The sequence below is a fragment of the Ambystoma mexicanum genome, chromosome 9 (assembly GCF_040938575.1).
Source record: "Ambystoma mexicanum isolate Mex_15411 chromosome 9, UKY_AmexF1_1, whole genome shotgun sequence".
Classification (NCBI taxonomy): domain Eukaryota; kingdom Metazoa; phylum Chordata; class Amphibia; order Caudata; family Ambystomatidae; genus Ambystoma; species Ambystoma mexicanum.
In genome coordinates this window covers 1133410198-1133427787 of record NC_090931.1, presented here as the reverse complement: position 1 = coordinate 1133427787, position 17590 = coordinate 1133410198, and the positions used below count along the sequence as shown (strand labels likewise).

General features: G+C 43.1%; 1 protein-coding gene across 1 annotated transcript in view; it reads left to right on the top strand.

Moving 5' to 3' along the window:
- The window catches only part of KIF5C (kinesin family member 5C), an 870858-nt gene that overhangs the window by 670852 nt on the left and 182416 nt on the right, over positions 1-17590 (top strand). Inside the window, exon 20 of the mRNA XM_069616501.1 lies at positions 16486-16587. Within this exon, the coding sequence (XP_069472602.1) occupies positions 16486-16587 (102 nt within the window). The remainder of the gene's footprint in view (positions 1-16485; positions 16588-17590) is intronic.

The following is a 17590-nucleotide window of genomic DNA, read 5'->3' as shown; positions in this document are numbered from 1 at the left end:
CTCACCAACCTCCACCAAACACCTCCTGCAGCTTCTCAAAACCCTCCCCCTCTAACCAAACAGGCTGGGTTATATAGATATCCATAAGTCATCTCCTTGAGCGGTGCTTGCTGACATAGTGTTTGCCTATGTAAGGTGGGATGATCTTCCTTGTGATTGGACCAAGGGTCTATGGTCATATGGATTTAAAAGGGGTGGCCTGAGATAATGTCAAGGCCCACCATCTAGGATTCTCTTCTCAGTGTTTGTTAGCTCCTGGTGAAGATGAGAACTAGATCTTCCCTTAGCTACAGTTTGTAGGGCCTCTCCTTTTACCAGTTCATGTTTGCTGTTCTGTAAATCCAGCAAGTCCAGAAAAAAAAGGAAAAAAAAAAGGAAAATGCTGAACAAGCCTTCTGGTGGGTGGAGAGGCTGAACTCCCATTTCTTCTGTTTAATATATTTTGTGCCTGTTTTTCCTGTTAATTGGGGCTAAAGCCTCTCCCTTTTCTGTGGCTAGAGATGTTGGGAAACCACAAGTTTACTTTTCTTCAGGCTTTCTTTTATAATGGGGAGGAAGGACATTCTAATCCGGTTGTTGGGTCAATGTAGAAGGGCTACAGAGCTTGTTAGGGAGAATTCTCAGAAATGTGCCAATTCCTTCCACCTTAGAGACCCCCAGCAACTTTGCTGGATTTTGAAGACTTGATTTTTTTAACCTGGAGAGAGAGAGTGAGACTCTTTCTCACTCTCTCATGTATTTTAATGTGAATTTTACCTCTGTTTCTTTTGGTTATCGAGTCTGACAAACTCCATAGGCATCATCTTTTACATTGTGTCACCCAGCACCTTCAGTGCATTGGCACAAGGAAGTCGTTCAGATTTCCCAAAGGTTTAAATGCCTTCTCTGGGATAAATTACGGTTTTCCAGGGCAGTAAATTGAAATTGATTTACCATTGTAACTTTCTAGACCCAGCACGCCCTATCTTACAATGGAGTGCTGGAGGGGTTACTTAGTATCCCCTTTGTCTAGATTCTCATGTAACATTTTTAATGTTACCCTTTCCTCACTGAATGACTGGTGGCAGTGGTTTAGTTTGAACTACCATGGTTTGCATTTACCGCGGGCTGTGTTAACAGCTGCTGTAAAACGACCGCGGGAGCCATCTATCTCAACCGGCCTTATTTGCCTTATGACGCCCTGTCTTATTTTTTCACCATTTCTTTGTGGAAAGGTCCTTCTTGAGATTTTCTCTGTGTGCCAAACCAGGTTTGGTCTCTTTGTTCATGTTTGCCTTTGGCAGGATTCAGGAGTGAAACCCGCCCCTGGCTCCAGAGTGTCTGGGGTAGGTAGGAAGTAAGGGAGGTGCCCGAAACTCCCTGTGCTTAGTCTCCTAGGAGAGCCAAATGCACTCTGTTGTAATAGGCTGGCACCAGTCCAGCAAGGACAGCCACCCTGCTGGGTGAGTGACAGCAAGGCTGAAATGTATGGAGGAGAACTGAATAAAAGGCGAGTCTCTTGGCTTGGAAGGCAGAGTCGACCACTGGACGAAGGAACCAAAGAAGAACTTGAAGAGGACACCTGCTACAACTCCTGGACCGTTGGTTTGCCCGGTGATGCCCTGCTGCAGTGCCGAAATGCCAAGTTTACATCGATAGAGAAGCCCCTGCAAGCAAGACTTCTTCCCTTGAGTTGGTGGGACCAATCAACTCCAAAGTAAGCCACCTGGACATCCATCTCAGAGCTGGTTGAATTTCCAGAGTTGCTGCTGGAAACCGTAGAGCCAGGGATTGGAACACAGATTGTGTGTGTTGCTTTTAAGCTGGCCTAGAGCTTTTGGAAGATCCTCGGGACTCCCAGGAAGCAGGACTGACCAAGCCTGAGCCCCCTCAACAGAGTGCGGGACCCCAGAAGCAAGGAAAGTCCATCTCAACAGCCAGGAACCACAGTGTTGCTATTTGCGGTAGATGAAAGGAGCTGAAACACTAAACATACACTGAAAGTGAAGTTTGGCGGTTGCAAATTTTGACCGTCCTAGTGCATAGCAGGAGTCCCCCGATGTCGTCCCTCTTGTCCCCACGACTGAGGCCCAGGAACAGTGAGATCTGCAGAGCTGCACAGGAACAGAGGTCATCAGCTGCATCTTTTCTTCTTCGCTAAGGTACTGTAAAACTAGTCTGAGAACGTACCTCTTACTGTAGATTTGCTTGAAACATCTTCAACTCACAAGTCTAATCAGCTTGTGGCCCTTCATTTGCTTCATCTTTTCATCAAAAACTCCTAAGAACTTGTGCAAAGACTTTTCCATTTACTTACCAGAAGCGCTTCATCCTATACAAGACTTTTGCCCATTGATTTTGACTTAGCCTATTGAATTGAATGACTCTTCTATAGAAATCTGAAAGTGTTTGCCCTGCTTATGAATATTTGTGGTCTCTTGTTGCTCTAAAAACCTTTGCCTTTTACCAAGTACTAAGAGTATTCTAAATGCCAACAGTAAGATATTAATGTACCCAGCACCCTAGTTATTGAAGTCACATGTGGGTGTAGGTTGTGTCTTTGGGCCATTCCAAAAGGGTCTTTACTGATTTAGAAACTAAGAGTGTACAGTATTGAAGTGTATTTGTGTGTTACTATTCTATTTGCTCCCTTCTGAAGAAGGCTTTAAAACTGACTGATACATTATTAATTGTTTATGAAAGAAAACTTGAGTATAAGAGTTTATTTAAATGCCTGTAACTGTGAATCTCTGTAACTCCACTGCAGCTCACATTTCCCCTCTTGAGATAAGCCTGGCTGCTCAACATGCTACCAAAACTGTGTACTACAAGCTTATACCAAAGGTTGGGTTGCCTATACCTGTAGTCAGTTGTTTGTAGTGTTCCCAGAGGGTACTGCATACAAACTCTGCCTGACAGAGCTCTATGGACATTCTATAGGCTTGTTTAGTTCACCTCCGCGACACATTGTTTTAAGGAGAACGATCAACATTTGTTTTGTCTGTTCTTCAACCAGAATCCTTTTGTTTCACAATAAATCCATACTTAATTTTGAGTAATGTTGTCTCCCAGGTTCTACTTGGCCCATTAGTTTTACAATACTTAGACTCACGATCCCAGTATGCAGCGAATTCTCAATGTGTGATTCTTACACTGCTGAGCTTCTCCAAGGTGCTTTTGGACCCACCCTCCCAATATAAAGATGTAACCCTGTCTTTTTTTTCTTTTCACCGGCTTTTCTTTATGGCGGTTTGGCTGCAGCCCACGTACCACGGTTCTGGAAAGGGAGAAGAGAATTGTGTGTTGATAACTTATTCTTTTTCATCAAGGCCACTTCATCTCAGTGGCATCACATTTCTACAATGACTCAATAGGGCTGAAATCATTTTACTAGCTAAACAAATGAAACAGGAAGAACATCCAAGGTTTAGGCCTTTTTCATCCAGATGGTTGGGTATGAAAAGTATAAAACCCTTCTCTCACTGTTTGAAATCCCATCAAAATTCACTGACTATACACTTCAGATTTTTAGATTCCTGTCACGCCAGTTTTTAACTTAAATGTCCCTGCCATTGTCTGACTTTGGGCAGGCACCTATGTTTCTGCATTATGCTAATTAACAGCATTACGGCATGCCGGCCGTTCCTATCACCAGCCAACTGCACCACTTTAGCCAGGACTCTGGTCCTATCTAAGGTAGACTATTGCAACGCCCTCTATCTCGGCACCAACCAATGCAACATCAACAAATTACAGATCATCTAAAATCATGCCATTAGAGCGGCACTAAACATCCCCAGGAACTCCCACATCTCAGACACTAGACGGAGTCTCCGCTGGCTCTGTCTCCCAAAGAGTCTTACTCAAAGCGTTATTGCTAACTCACAAAAGCCTCACAAATCAAGCACCTAGTTACTTGGCCAATAGATTTTCTCTACACACCTCTTCAAGACCACTCAGAAGTGCTCAAGCCAACTGTCTCTCCATTCCCCGCTTCAACCTCCAGAGATCAGGCGGGAGCAGTTTCCCATTCCTGGCTGCAAAACTTTGGAACACAGTACCCAATCCACTCGGAGCAGAACCATCCTTCTTGGCCTTCAAGAGCAAAGCCTGGTTGTCAGACCAAGATCACCCATGATTCTTAGCACCGACTGCTCACCCAGGCTTGCTACACCAGCGCCAACTTGCTAGATGCCTTTCCTGACTGATTGTTATTATGTATAGTATCTGTATCTTAGCCTAAATTACCTATTTATTGTACTGCTTGTATTCCCATCCTTATGTATTCTGTTGTATATAATTTGTACTATGCCTGTTACCCAAGTGCTGTGCCAGTACTATGTCTGTAACCTATGCCCTTGTGCCTGGTGCACTTTATAAATAAAATATAAATATAAACACCCACTGCCATTGGTATGGCCTTGAAGCACTGTGAGGATGAACGCACTTTGGAAGACCGTAGTCCAAGAGATGAAAGGAGTTGTAAAATGTGTGTGTGCCAGAGCAAAGGTAGGTAGGGAGTGGTTAGATCCCTAACAGCAGCCCAGAATTATCAGGCTAGAGGACAGGTGTGTGACAAGTTGTCAAGAGTCAAATTATGTCAATGGCTGGGCTGAATTTTGCTTGGGACTCAGCTGTATTCTATTGGAGGTGGGTGTGGTCAAACAGTGTGTATCGCAGATGTATGGTGTTATGCAGACTGAGCCCCCCAGGTGGCATACAGCTGTATTCCGGTGGATGTGTGGGATATATTGACCCACTCAACAGTATTTCTCCACATAACCAAGCTGCATTTGTGCAAGAAACAGCAACCTGGCTGCGCTGGCTCCTGTGCGCACCAGGACCTCATAACTGTGTTTTGGCAGCAACAAAAAGATGGCTGCACCTTCCTGCCAAGCACAATTCAGGCAGGATGGAACAAGGCGACACACTGAAGGAGCGTGTCAGTGTGTTCTGAAACATAAATGGAATGAAGTGAAAAGGCAGCACTGATTTGCTGAAAACCCAAAATTCCCCTTCAAAATGAAACTTTTCCCCCTTTAAAAATGCTGCTGTGAAGCTAATTCCATCTGTTCATTCTGAAACCACTGTGACTGAAAAGGCCCTGTCATACCCAGGATATTTCACTTTGCTTCACCAAAACCAGGCATAATTACTGAGTGATGGGCCCGGTCAAACCAACTCTGAGAGAAATCAATAAGCAACTTCACTTTCACTCGCACTGGAACACGCCTTTATTTCTTTCCAAAAGTAACCAGGCTCAGCAGTTCAAAGAGACTTTAACTCTCTGAGCCATGTCAGTGTCAATGTGTCTATGCTTCAGATAAAACTCCTGCATTCAAGGAAATGACTATAGCTGCAAAGACAGTGTGGGAATCTGACAGAGCTGCCAAACCGAATTTAAAGAAAGAAATGCTAGCAGTTTTCAACACATGTAAACATGGGCTTTTCTGACTGAAGAAAAAAATGGCTTGTTTAAAAATACATTGTTGACTGAAAGCCTGCTTACTTAGCAATGTAAAGGGGTTTTGTTGCTGGTGAAAATACAGAAATGGTCTATTTTCTTGCACAGGTTTGTTTTTAACCCAAAATAAGAAAATAAAGAGTTTAAACCACACGGGCTGAACTTGCAAGATCTAAAAAAAGTTATTCCTGTTGTCAGCCCTGAAACTTCCCCACTGAGGAAGGGAGCCACACCATAAGCTTTCAACAGAGACTAACAACCTACTGATAATTACAGGGTGGGAAAGAATCTAGCCTACAGAAATCCACTGACAATGGGACTCCCAGGGCAAGGAAGTTGGAAGTGTGAAGGGGCAATGAAACCTCCAATCAAGATGAGAAACCCACACCTTGCCTTGAAGGAAATGACAGTTGGTTGCAGTTGGAGGAAGAAAAAAAATTATATAGTGACAATGGACTGCCTTTTGGTTCCAAAGACTGTTTCATAAATAAACTTTAAAGACTTTTATCTCAACAGCAAGACTTTGTAAAAATGTAGAATTTTCTCAGTGTAAAAGAGAATTTTTGGGCTTTCTTTTAAGACTTGGTAGAATGCACTGACACATTGGGAACAGAGATGGGAGAATATGGCAGATTACAAGAAAAGCATCTATGTTGCAGATGCACATTTTTGTACATGCATCCCTGATGATCATCCACATCCATGTATAAAGTGATAGAATCTTGAGTAATATAAATCCCATTGAAAAGTAGGAAAAACTGGTAGATGGGTGAAACAAGGTCTCACAGACTGGAGGATTGGACTGCAATGTGCTGCACAAAATATGTAATCTGTGTATATAATTTGCTAAGAGATTGCAATTGTATAAATGTATGATTGTAGCAAAATCGGATTTTAGTTCAAAATAACTGGGTGGTTTTTGGACATTTTAAAACCCACACCATAAATCTGACATAATTTTTCTGAAATCCAACCAACTGTGAGAGGGGCAGAGACTATCACCCTTGTCCAATCTTGTTGTTAGAGGCGGGTTTAGTTAAGCCTGCCCCAGTCATATACTGTGATGATGTCACTGAGCATTATAAGAGAAAGGCACACACACACTTCCTGATTTTCCTGCGCCGGCGTCCTGTTCCTGTTCCATCCATCCAGAATTCAGATCCCAACTACAAAGCCAAAACATGGTTGACCCTACTCCAGGGCCCACTGCAAAACCCAAGCATTGCTGATCCTGCTCCAGCAAAGCCTACATTCTAAACCCACTAACATTCCCCAAATAACCTAAGGGGAAAGATGTGGTGTTTTTGGGAAGTATCCTGATCTCACTAACTGCATGCATCCTGCCATCCAGCTGATCTGTAGTATCTAGTGACCAGAATTGCCAGTCCAGGAGTGCTACCCGGCGACCAGAACTGCCCAGCTGTTTGCCAGGCGTCCTGCCGTGTAGTTACCAGAACTGCTGACTGTTCAAAATCCAAAAACTAAAAAGTGGACTGTGAGTATCAATTGCTACCCCATCTAAACCCATAGCCTATCTTGTCTTTGTGCTTATCCCACTATCTAAGTCACCTTATCCTTAGCCTGATACCTTGTTCAAACTGTCACAATCATTCTTGCAATTCTGCCCTTGATTTCTAGTGTTAGCTCCACATTTTTCTTCATTTCTGTCTTGCATAGATCATAAGTCATTAGCGATATTGTGTTTAAATAAATACATTTTCCCTTAAGAAAAGAGGTAAACTGCATGAAGGGTTATAACTGCAGCGTAACTTTTGATATTCACCTGTGGCGTTCCTCTTTTCTTAGCCATTAAATCTAGTTTAAGTAAGATTTGCCTTTCAATTTTAAAACCGATTCCTTTTTTCGCTGCTCTATTTTCCTAAAAACTAACCTCACTCCACCTTACATATCTCTCTCAATTCACCAGCTAGAGACCTAATTTCACTCCCATATTGTACCCGTGATCTATAGCTACACCCCAACCAAAGAACTGCACTCCAAATCAGTCTATTTCACCCATTTCTATAAAACATAATTTGGGTTATTTCAGGCGGGAATTGCTAAATTTGCAAAGTGTCTTTTTGCTGCAATCTGTGTTAACCCTGCCACAAACTGTATGCTTTTTGGTAATACATTCTTTGCGATTGTTAGTGTATTTGCATTGTGGCTTTAGTGAGGAATTATATTTGCTTCAAGGTTTTTCACACACATTCATTATTTATTTGTCCATTTCCGAGTGTCATTTTACAACAATGCAAGGGGTTTAAAATCCGTTTTTTCTCTTATTTGAGGAGGGAAGGTTAGATTTGAATTCTGTTTCCTATTTGTCATTCCTGATCACCTGCTGCTTCTATTTATGCACTCAGAATTGATTATTGGTGGCTTGAGGGAACATTGCAGGGGGAAATTCGAACTTCAGTGCTATCTAAACTAAACCAAAAGTGCTCCTATTCTGCTGTGCTGGGTATATGTTCCACTAGCAGGTTAAACCCAGTGCATTGCTCACCTTCTCATTGTTATCACCCACTGGTGATTTCTCCACCATATTAAGTGTATGATTTCTTTTGGATTTCAAATAAATAAATATTGTATTTTACCAACCAGCCTGGTTCATGGTCCATTGTGATCCAGGGTATTTGAAAAGGTGGTGTACCATCTCAATATTGAATCAAAATAAGAAGATAAGCATTTCAGTTGTGCGTTGCATACTAGGCCGAGACCAAGGTGTGCGTCACCTGATTGAAATCCTTAAAAGATGGAAGACTGAGACATAGTTAGATTTTGTCATGCAGAGCATATTATTTAGGCCTGGTTAAGAAGTACTAGGTCCCACAGTCCTTACGTGATGGAAAGTTGCTATGATCGGTGGCTGGGGAGGCCGCAGAGTTGGGGACCCCCTTTCATTGCTGCCATGCGTGGCGAAAGTGCAATGTGGTTTTCTGGCACAAAAAAGGGAAATTCGATCCTTTTGCTACGAGCCTGCTGTTAGAATAGCTGGATCCAGCAGTCAGGAGATCCCATTTGCACTTTGTTCCAGCTGCTCACAACCTGAGAGAGAGCAGCTGCTTTTAACCACACACTGTGCTCCTGGGAGGCTGGCTGCAAAGGCCAAACTTCATTTACAGCCCTTTTGCTGTTTTCGCACTTGGTCCAACATCATGTGCACCTGTGGCAGATAATGTGCGTTTCCAAATGAGTAGGGAGGATCAGTGCTGCTTGCAAGGGGGAGGTGGGCCGCCGACTGGAGTGAGCTATGGGGGGAGAAAATAGGAGGCAGGGAAGCAAAGCCAGGAAGTCAGCGCAAAGGACTGCACGCCAGGCTATAGAGAGATCACTGCACAGGCCCCAAGATGGGGCTTTCCTCTCCTCATATGTAGCTGATAATCCTGCTGCTTCCGGACACCTTTGCCGACTGTTGGCCAGAGTCTGCGGCCCTTGAACGTATGTATCACTGTGGAGGCCACACTTCCTGCCCCACAAAAGGTTGATCCTAACACCCTGCCTCCCACCAGACCCTGGAGGGATTCAAGCCTCCCACTTTCCACTTCCTCTAGTCCGCAACCCACAAGTTGGTGCTGCCACTCAGGATGGTGCCCATAATAGAACCTGCTGCCTGGTCGGCGTGGGTCACGGAAGAGCACATGAGCTGGCAACTTTCGTTTGATCATAGGCCTCCCCAGAGGAGGGCAAAGCGAGGACCCCTATTTTATTCTTTGCTACCCATGTGCTTGGTCACCCCCACCTGGTTAAGGCTATTTCAGCAGCCGTCAATGGTGTTGAGGAGCTGGCAAATGTGCTTTTACAGTCCCTTGCTTCCCTTTCCTTTCTACTGGCCAGAAGCACACACATCGGGTATAGATGGACCACAAACATCATTGGGATGGGGGCCATCTATTTTAAAAGCTGATGACTAGGTATCAAACCTTCGGACTGAACTCCCAAATACTTGCATCTTGCCTTCAGTGTGTGGATGATGCAAATTGTGTTTTATGTTTTCATTCATAATGCACACAACAAATATATCAGGTATACTAATGTCTGGCTGAGGTTCTGTAGCAGGCCTAGGAACTCCACCTGGAAAGACAGTCTTTCTTTGTCCAGAGTGGTATTTCACATTCTAACAGGTGCTAGGGTCTATGTCCCTAATAGGAGATAAAGAAACACTGCTGCATTCAAATTCCAAAAAGGAATTTGACCGTTTTCCAACTTGTTTGTAGAAGGACATTGTACATATTCAATAATCACATCTCCCGCTTGCTATTCTTGGTCTATTCCATTATTGAAGGATTTTTATTGGTTCCACTAGAGTTATAAAGAATCTATCGACTCAAGAGCTATAAATCCCTTTAAAACATGCCAGCGAAGTAATTGGAAAATGAACCTTGAGTAGGGTTCAGTACCCCTACATCAAACAAGATGCATGTTGTGTTGCTATACAGTCTGTTAGGGGCTAAAATAATTTCTAGAATAGGAAACACCTTTTCTTGGACACGGTCACCAGTAACATCAATATAAGTCTTTGAAATCCATCCACTGGAAGCCCTATGCCCACTGTGGAGAAAGACGTGCATATCACCTAGGCGTTATCCCCCCTAGTTGCAATAGTGTGAACATTCCAACAGAACAAGCAATGTACTTTTGAAAGAAGACCTACTGTTGAAGCTCCTTGAAACCCCTCCTTCCATGTTTTCATGGTGTTGCCTCTGAAGGCTCGGGAATATCAGAGCTCTTATTATAAAACATTGTGCCTGTGGTCACAAAGCTGAGCAGAATCAGTGAGTGACATATAGAAACTGCTCCCCTCCTCTACTCCATCTCCTCCTGTACCTCCTTGATACCCCGCCACATGCTTGCACCTCCATTCCTTACAACTTCTTTTTTATCAGACTTGTGGCATGCCTACTCCTCTGCCTTAAAGTTCTCCACTCATTTCCTTCGATTCCTTCAATCATCTCATCTATTTCCCTTGCTTCTTTCCTCCAGGTGTAACATTCTCCTCATGGTTCTCATTCCCTCCTCTGATGTGGCTCCCATCCTGCTTTAAAATACTCCCCCCCCGCCCCCTCCAACTTCTGTCTGTTACCTCAAAGCTCCTCCTTGTATCCTTCACTTTCATATCCTCCTTTAATACTCCCTCCATCCCTGTTACTCATTCTGATGTTCTTCCCCTTCACTCTCTTCTCCATCTCCTCCTTGCATTCCACATACTCCTTGCATTACTCCTGCCCTCTGGCCTTTCCTCTTACGCTTCATTCCTCTTTCTTTCTCCTGCCACCTTCTCCAGGAATGCTTCCTCTATTGACACCAAATACTCGCACAACTATCAGGTGTTCCTGGTTATTAGACTCCATGTTGGATTGGTTGAGCATGAATATTGGGGAACTTGTTGGCTGCTTCTGTAGTCTTGTCCTTTACTGAATTAAACCACTGTCCCTGACGCGATGTAGGCTGGCCACCATTTTGGGTTTCCATTGTGCCCATTTAAAGAGCAGCATTCCTGTATTGAACCACTGCACAACATGGCGCCCTGATGCCTCCGGGCCTGTTGGTTTGCGCGTTATAAATAAAATACAAATACAAATGGCGCAAAACTACTTATTCACGTATGCGGCTCAGAAGACCAAAAGGTTTTTCTTCCGAAGCCTGATCGCTGGTGATTTTTGATTATTCATTTCTCTTGCAGGTCTCACTTTCCTCCGTATCTTTGTCTCTCCATTCAATCTATCTTTGTGTATGTAATTTGGACCTACGATCATGATAGTAGCTTCCTTGGAAGGTGGGGTGTCTGGTTTATTTTACATGCAGCATATTTTGGAGCTTGTTAACCAGCAAGAGCGCTGGTAATCATGAGGGCCTATTAAACAAGGGGTTATCGTTGAAGGGGAAAGGGCTTGGCTTGCCTATCACGGTCCTGAGGCTGAGGTTTGCAGAGCTGGCAGCGGTACCCTGCCTCTCCTGGTCCCGGTGGTCAGGTAGGTGACTTTGTAGACTGCATGTGCACCCGTGCAAAAAACTGGGTCAGTGCAAATATTTGTTTTGATACATTCGGGTGCACGTTTTCTCTAACAGGGGCTTGAGTTGGGATGGCTAGCTGGCACTGAGACTTCTCTTGTCCAGGACTTTTTCATTTGGCAGCACCGTCTAGGGTTAAACCCCTCAATGAATGGTTACTCCTTAACACCTAGATCCATACGCCCTCCACTCCCCACCTAACCAAAGAATGGGCCATTTGTGTTCCCCCCTCCACTCCCCTAGTTGCTCATAGATGCCTTGAGCCCAAAATGCCCACCTTGCAGCTTCCCTGTTGGCTCCCAGTTCACTTCCCACACAGTGTAATTCCCCCTTTGACTTGCAAAGCAATCAATTGCTTTCTGAAGTGATTCCTGTGCTCAAATGCCCCATTAATAATAATAATGATAATAATAATAATAATAATATAAACAAATCTTGAAGGAAATGACTTTGAGAAACTTGTGGCTCTCTCGAAGGACAATGTGAATTCCCTAAATTGGCAATATTGGCGTAAATTGGTGGAATTACCTCTCGCGTTTAATTCCGATAAATTTCCAATGGTCCACTGTGAACTTCAAAAATGGGGACTAGCACCACTGTGCCACCAGTCCTGGTCTTGTGACAATTGCAGGGGATCATGTGGCAGTAACAGTAATTGATATTTGGCTGTACTTCCACAGCTTTAATGCAAAATGACTGGCAAACTCGTAATGATACCCAATTTGTGGATAATTGAATCTCTCATTCTGCTTTGCCCTCAAGCAATGACTTATCCCACACAGGCCACTTTATTTTGCACTTTTTTAGTTCTTCACCACAAGTATTCATGGAACACTGATAAATGAGACTGGTCACCCCTAGACATTTTTGTAATCTCAGAGACTTTAATGTGCTCTAGAATAAATTGTTTTTATAAAGCGGTGGTCTTCAAACTGTAGGCTGCCCCACAAATGGCCCGAAAGATGTCCATGGAGGGATCAGGCTCTCTAAATGGGTGTAAAGGGACTGCTTTTAAAAGACAATATGAGTTTGGGCATTACTGGGGAGCCAATATTTTTAATCGAAGGAGGATTCAACTTAAAAAAGCAATAGTTTGGATGCTACTGTTATAGACCATTATTCACAATTTCCTACATTTATTATGCCAGGAAAATATATTTTGTTTTTTGTTTCCATAACATTTTAGTGCTCTCTAGCTACTACATTCCCATATCTTGTACAATTCTTTCTCTGAACATGAAGTAATATCTCTTGATTGCTTTGCATTTTACTTCACTTTCCTGAATCCTCCAGTACCTTGTGAAGGCTTAAAGGTTAAAATGGGGCACACTAGCATAATATAGTAGATAACTCTGCCAGATACAGAACATAGGCTAAGGCACCAAGCACAATGACAGCTTAGAATATAACCTATAGCAAAGTGCCACGACAGACACATGAAGGGAGACTGAAGACTTGGGAACTAAGCTCTCCCCTGAGAACCCTGAGCGGAAGGAATCTGTACAAGCAGAGACCCCTGGCAGGAATGTTACTATAATATCTGCCTGAAATGGACCCAGGTTGAGGGGAGAGAAATGTGTTACAAATACTAGGAACATTATTTTAAAGATGACCATGGAGAGGTCCAAGAAAACGTGGTGCTATGAGAAGAGATGTTGCGAGGTCTGAGAAGACTCTGCATGGTGTTTAAACTAGGACCGTGAAGAGGTCTGTGAGGTCTGTGGAGAGGTCCAAATCGTGAGTACTGTGGTAAGTTAGAATCAGGAGAAGGACACTCTGCAATTTTCATAAGACTTATTTATTATCAATTGCTTCAAGTACTAATCTGTCCCTGATGTGTGAAGCCCTACCGTACAGAAAGGTATAAAAGGGTGCTTGTCAGGATGCACTACTCAGAACATAGTCTGTCATCAAGAAAACCTGTTCTAGTGTGGATTTTGTCACTCCCACTTTAAACCCAAGACAATCTTAACATAAACACAGGTTTTCCCAGCCCAGAAAGTCTCACCTCTTGGAGGATTGCAGTTTCCAAGGGTTTCTCTCAGCCAAGTGCAATATTTCTTGGAATAGTTCTTCATGACACCACAGGAATCTCAGGCTGGGTGAGGGGAAGCCATTATTTAAAAGTATTGTGAATTAATTAATTTAGCCCACAAACATGTATACCTTACTCATGTGATGACATTTCATAGCATAGGCCTCCTTTGGGGACCATAGGGCCCCGAGAATCAGAGATGCTTGCTGGCTGTGTGGTGAGCTACCTGGAGAAGGTATATGGGGTATTGCACATAACCCTATTTTAGCACATGAGAGATCCTGTGCCATGGCCAGAGAATGAAATGTGCTGCAGATTTTAAAGAAAGGTAGCAGGCGCTCCTCTCCAGAAAGAACATGGCATGATAACCTGTTCTGAGATGAGAGTTTGCAGCACACGCTTTTTGCTCACTCTACCTTTCACAGATGGAAAATAACCATTTGCATATCAGTCTTTGTCCTGCCCACATGGGCAGTCCAGCACCGAAATGCTATGGCAATTCCTCTCTGAACAAGAGTACCAACAGCAACCCCATACACATGTTTCAGCCTTGTTGGGCCTCATCAGTGAGGTGAAGCTGCGCCTCTCTGAGTACAGTGAGCAGGGAGTCCACGTCTGGTTGCCCCCAGGTAACTTAGGGTGTCCAACCCCAAGTTCCTTGCAAATATTTAAAGAAAGGTAGCAGGCGCTCCTCTCCAGAAAGAACAAGGCATGATAACCTGTGCTGCAGATTGCATGAAACCCACAACACCTAAGTAGGGAGTTTGCAACCCCCTGCGATTTTCCAGCTACATCTTGCACAACCTGTTCTCCACCATTTGTCTTCACCACCTACATATCAGGGGACATGTTCCAAATCCCCGACCACCACGTTTTCTCTTGTTGGAGCAGATCCTTTAGTAAGGATTTCACCTGGTAAGTGGGTCCTAAGGCATGGGGAGATGCAGGTAGAATCACATGATCAGCTTTTCAGATTCGCTATGCCTGCAATGACCCTCTGTTAGACTGATGTGAGAAATGAGCGTGCTGCTTATGGAGAAGCAGCATCACCGCTTGCGGCCATAACACTGCTTCCTTTGTGAACACAGGTAGGAAGAACAGCACCACTTACAGTTTACCTAAGCCATCATGGAGTACCAGGGTGACACTGCGGCTACCACTCAGCACTGCAGAGTTATATGACACCCACCATACTTTGCCATACTTCCAAATGGTGGTTCGAGCTTTTAAACGTTCACTCCCCACAAGAGCAACACTAATTGCAACTAATCACCAACCATCAAATAGCGACGTGACCAGTGGCATCTGGGGAGCCTCAGGAAAAGCAAGAGAGCATAAGGGGAAGAATTAAGGAAACTAGAGAACAACCATTCATGATCTGAGAAGAAGGAAAATAACCAATAAGTGTAGTTACTGAATTAACAAGACACTCGGGAGTACCATAAAGTACTCCATTTTAGGGTCATATACCAATTTATAGACTTGGAAGTTGGGAGAGGCGGGAGGGACTCCCAGTGGAAGAATCGGGGGCGCAAAGAGGTCATTGCCAGAGGAAAAGCCACATGCCTGCTTAGGGATATATCCCAGACGCTGGGAGAAACCATGGTGAGCATGAGCGAGCTAGAACTGAAGAGCTTGCCAAAGAACTCCAACCACTGACCTAAAGGGAGAATCATGGCTGGTGAGTAACAATACCACAGACTGACAAAAACCCTAAGAAAGAGGGAAGAAATACTTGTAAGTAGGAGTGTGTTACAGTATCACTTCTGGCCAAGGAGGATGACCTGGGAATAGAAAGTAGTATCTGAGCCTGATGGGTATCCTAAAGCAAGAGGGTAGAAATACTTGCTGTTAGGGGCAGTGGTCGAAGTGTACGAAAAGAAGCCATGGGACTATGTTCCCTACTGGCCTGCCCCCGCTTCCTACAAACCCCATTGCCACACCGCCTCCCATGTGCAATACAGATCCCGAAACACACGTGCCTGCTGTTTAAGGGAATGCTCAGTGCAGTGCTCTCAAAGTGCAAGTTTCAACTTCTTCCTACACTTTAATGTTTTTTATAATGAAAGCATTCTGGAATGTTTTTTTAAATATAAAAGTATAAGAACAGAAAAAGGAGCACTGCTGCCAACCACTAGTAAGGGGAAGCCAAGAGGTTTGCTGGGCACTATATCCCTGTGACGTATCGCTATTTTATGAAATATCAGTATTCCCATAGTTAGGCTCTCCGATCATTTTGAGTTAACCCATCCTGACACATTTAGTACAAGTAGCCCATATTGTTGCAAGCGGGAGTTTTCTTGGCCTATTGGAATTCCACTAATCCATCCTGTTATTCTGAATGATCGTGTTAAACTTAGCTTGTGACTCCTCTGTGTACAGATGATCCCTTGTCACACTGCACAATTTTCTAAATGGGAGGCGTTTCCATATCTGGATGGTACTTGGCTTGATACTGCAGCCATTGGTTGTTTGACATTTTTTGTAATTGAGTGAAATATTTAGATCATGTCATATATTTCATCTAGAGTTTTCCTACTACCATCAAATTCATCTTTAACAAGGGAATACTCGGTGGCCTCACTCTTTTTCCCAACCCTAAAGGACTTGCAAGGTGCATGCAGAACAAATGGCTCTTTACAAATCTCTGTAATCAAGTTTGAAACGTGCCAAAAATGCATCTCCTTATCACAAACAAAAACTGGAGTATTAACTTGGAAACAAATATTTACAACCCAAATGTTTCATCTTCCACCATGACTACTCAATATTTTGCAAATCCATAATCCTTAAATTGTTCGGAATCTGGCTGTTTGCATCAAATAAAAAAACACAAGTGGTTGCGTTTAGAGAATTAGTGAGGTGTTATTTTTAAGCTTAAACAGCCCAGTCAATGATATGAAAACAAGAGATATTAATGTTTTCAAACACCAGCGAGTTTGTTGCTTTCTGAATACAGGTAAGAGCAGAGACTAACTTTCCTCTCTGGTTTCAGCCTCAATCAGAAGCTTCAGCTACAACATGAGAAGCTTGCATCTGACTATGAGAAATTAAGTACGGAGGACCAGGAACGGGAAAAGAAACTGGAGAAGTTAATGTATGTCTTTTTTTGGCTAACTGCACAAGCAGCGTTGTGTGCTGTCTCCTGTTGCTGCGCTTTGGTTGTGTCTTTTCTGCATTGATCATTACTATGATACTCCATGTAAAGACAAATGCAGTTTTCTATTAGCACTTATCTTTTTTATTTTTTTATTGTTGCATTTATGATTTACAAGAAACCTTAAACATGAAAAAATACAATCTGATTACATACATAGAAAATAAACATAAAATCACACATTAGTGTTTAATTGATCTAAAATGATATTCAAAACATTATTCAAGGCTAGAATTAATCAAACATTAGTCGCCCACATTAACCAACACCAAAACAGATCCATAGATGCTTCAGAATTGTCACCGCTTTTGCCCTTAAAACAGGACGACCTAGTAGTAACAAAGTACGAACATGCAGTGACCCAGTGTTTCAACATGTCTGTTGTATACATATTTCCACAAAATCTGCAGTTTAAAAGGTTACCGCTTAGAAGAGTCTTTCCAGTGCTTTGTTCTTTCCCTTGAGTCAGACTGGTCTAACCTGGAGCGCATAATTGGCATGTATCTTATCACAAGGAAAATGTTGCAAGTACTGTGGAATACATTCTCTTGCATATATGAAATGTGAATATTCCTTGTATGTAACGTAAGTGCCAATGTTGTCATCTGTCTCAGCCCAGTCAGATCTAAACAGACACCTTTTTATGACTCCTGGTCGCTGTATTAAGTCAAGCCCGTACACCCCAATTGAAAGTAGTATGCCTTGCATCCGCAATCTAAAGGAGTTAACAGGGATGATTGATTTGTCCTTCATAACTATATTTATATCCTCATATAGTGAGTTCTCAAGAGGATCAAGGATTTTCTTGTATGTCGATAGTTATTTCCACATACAACGAGCCTTCAAAGAGGACAGGCATGGTTCATGTCCGATTACTGCATTTGGGATAGCGAAGGATAGACACAAAACCTTCTTCCACAACTTACATTGAGTAATATGAAGC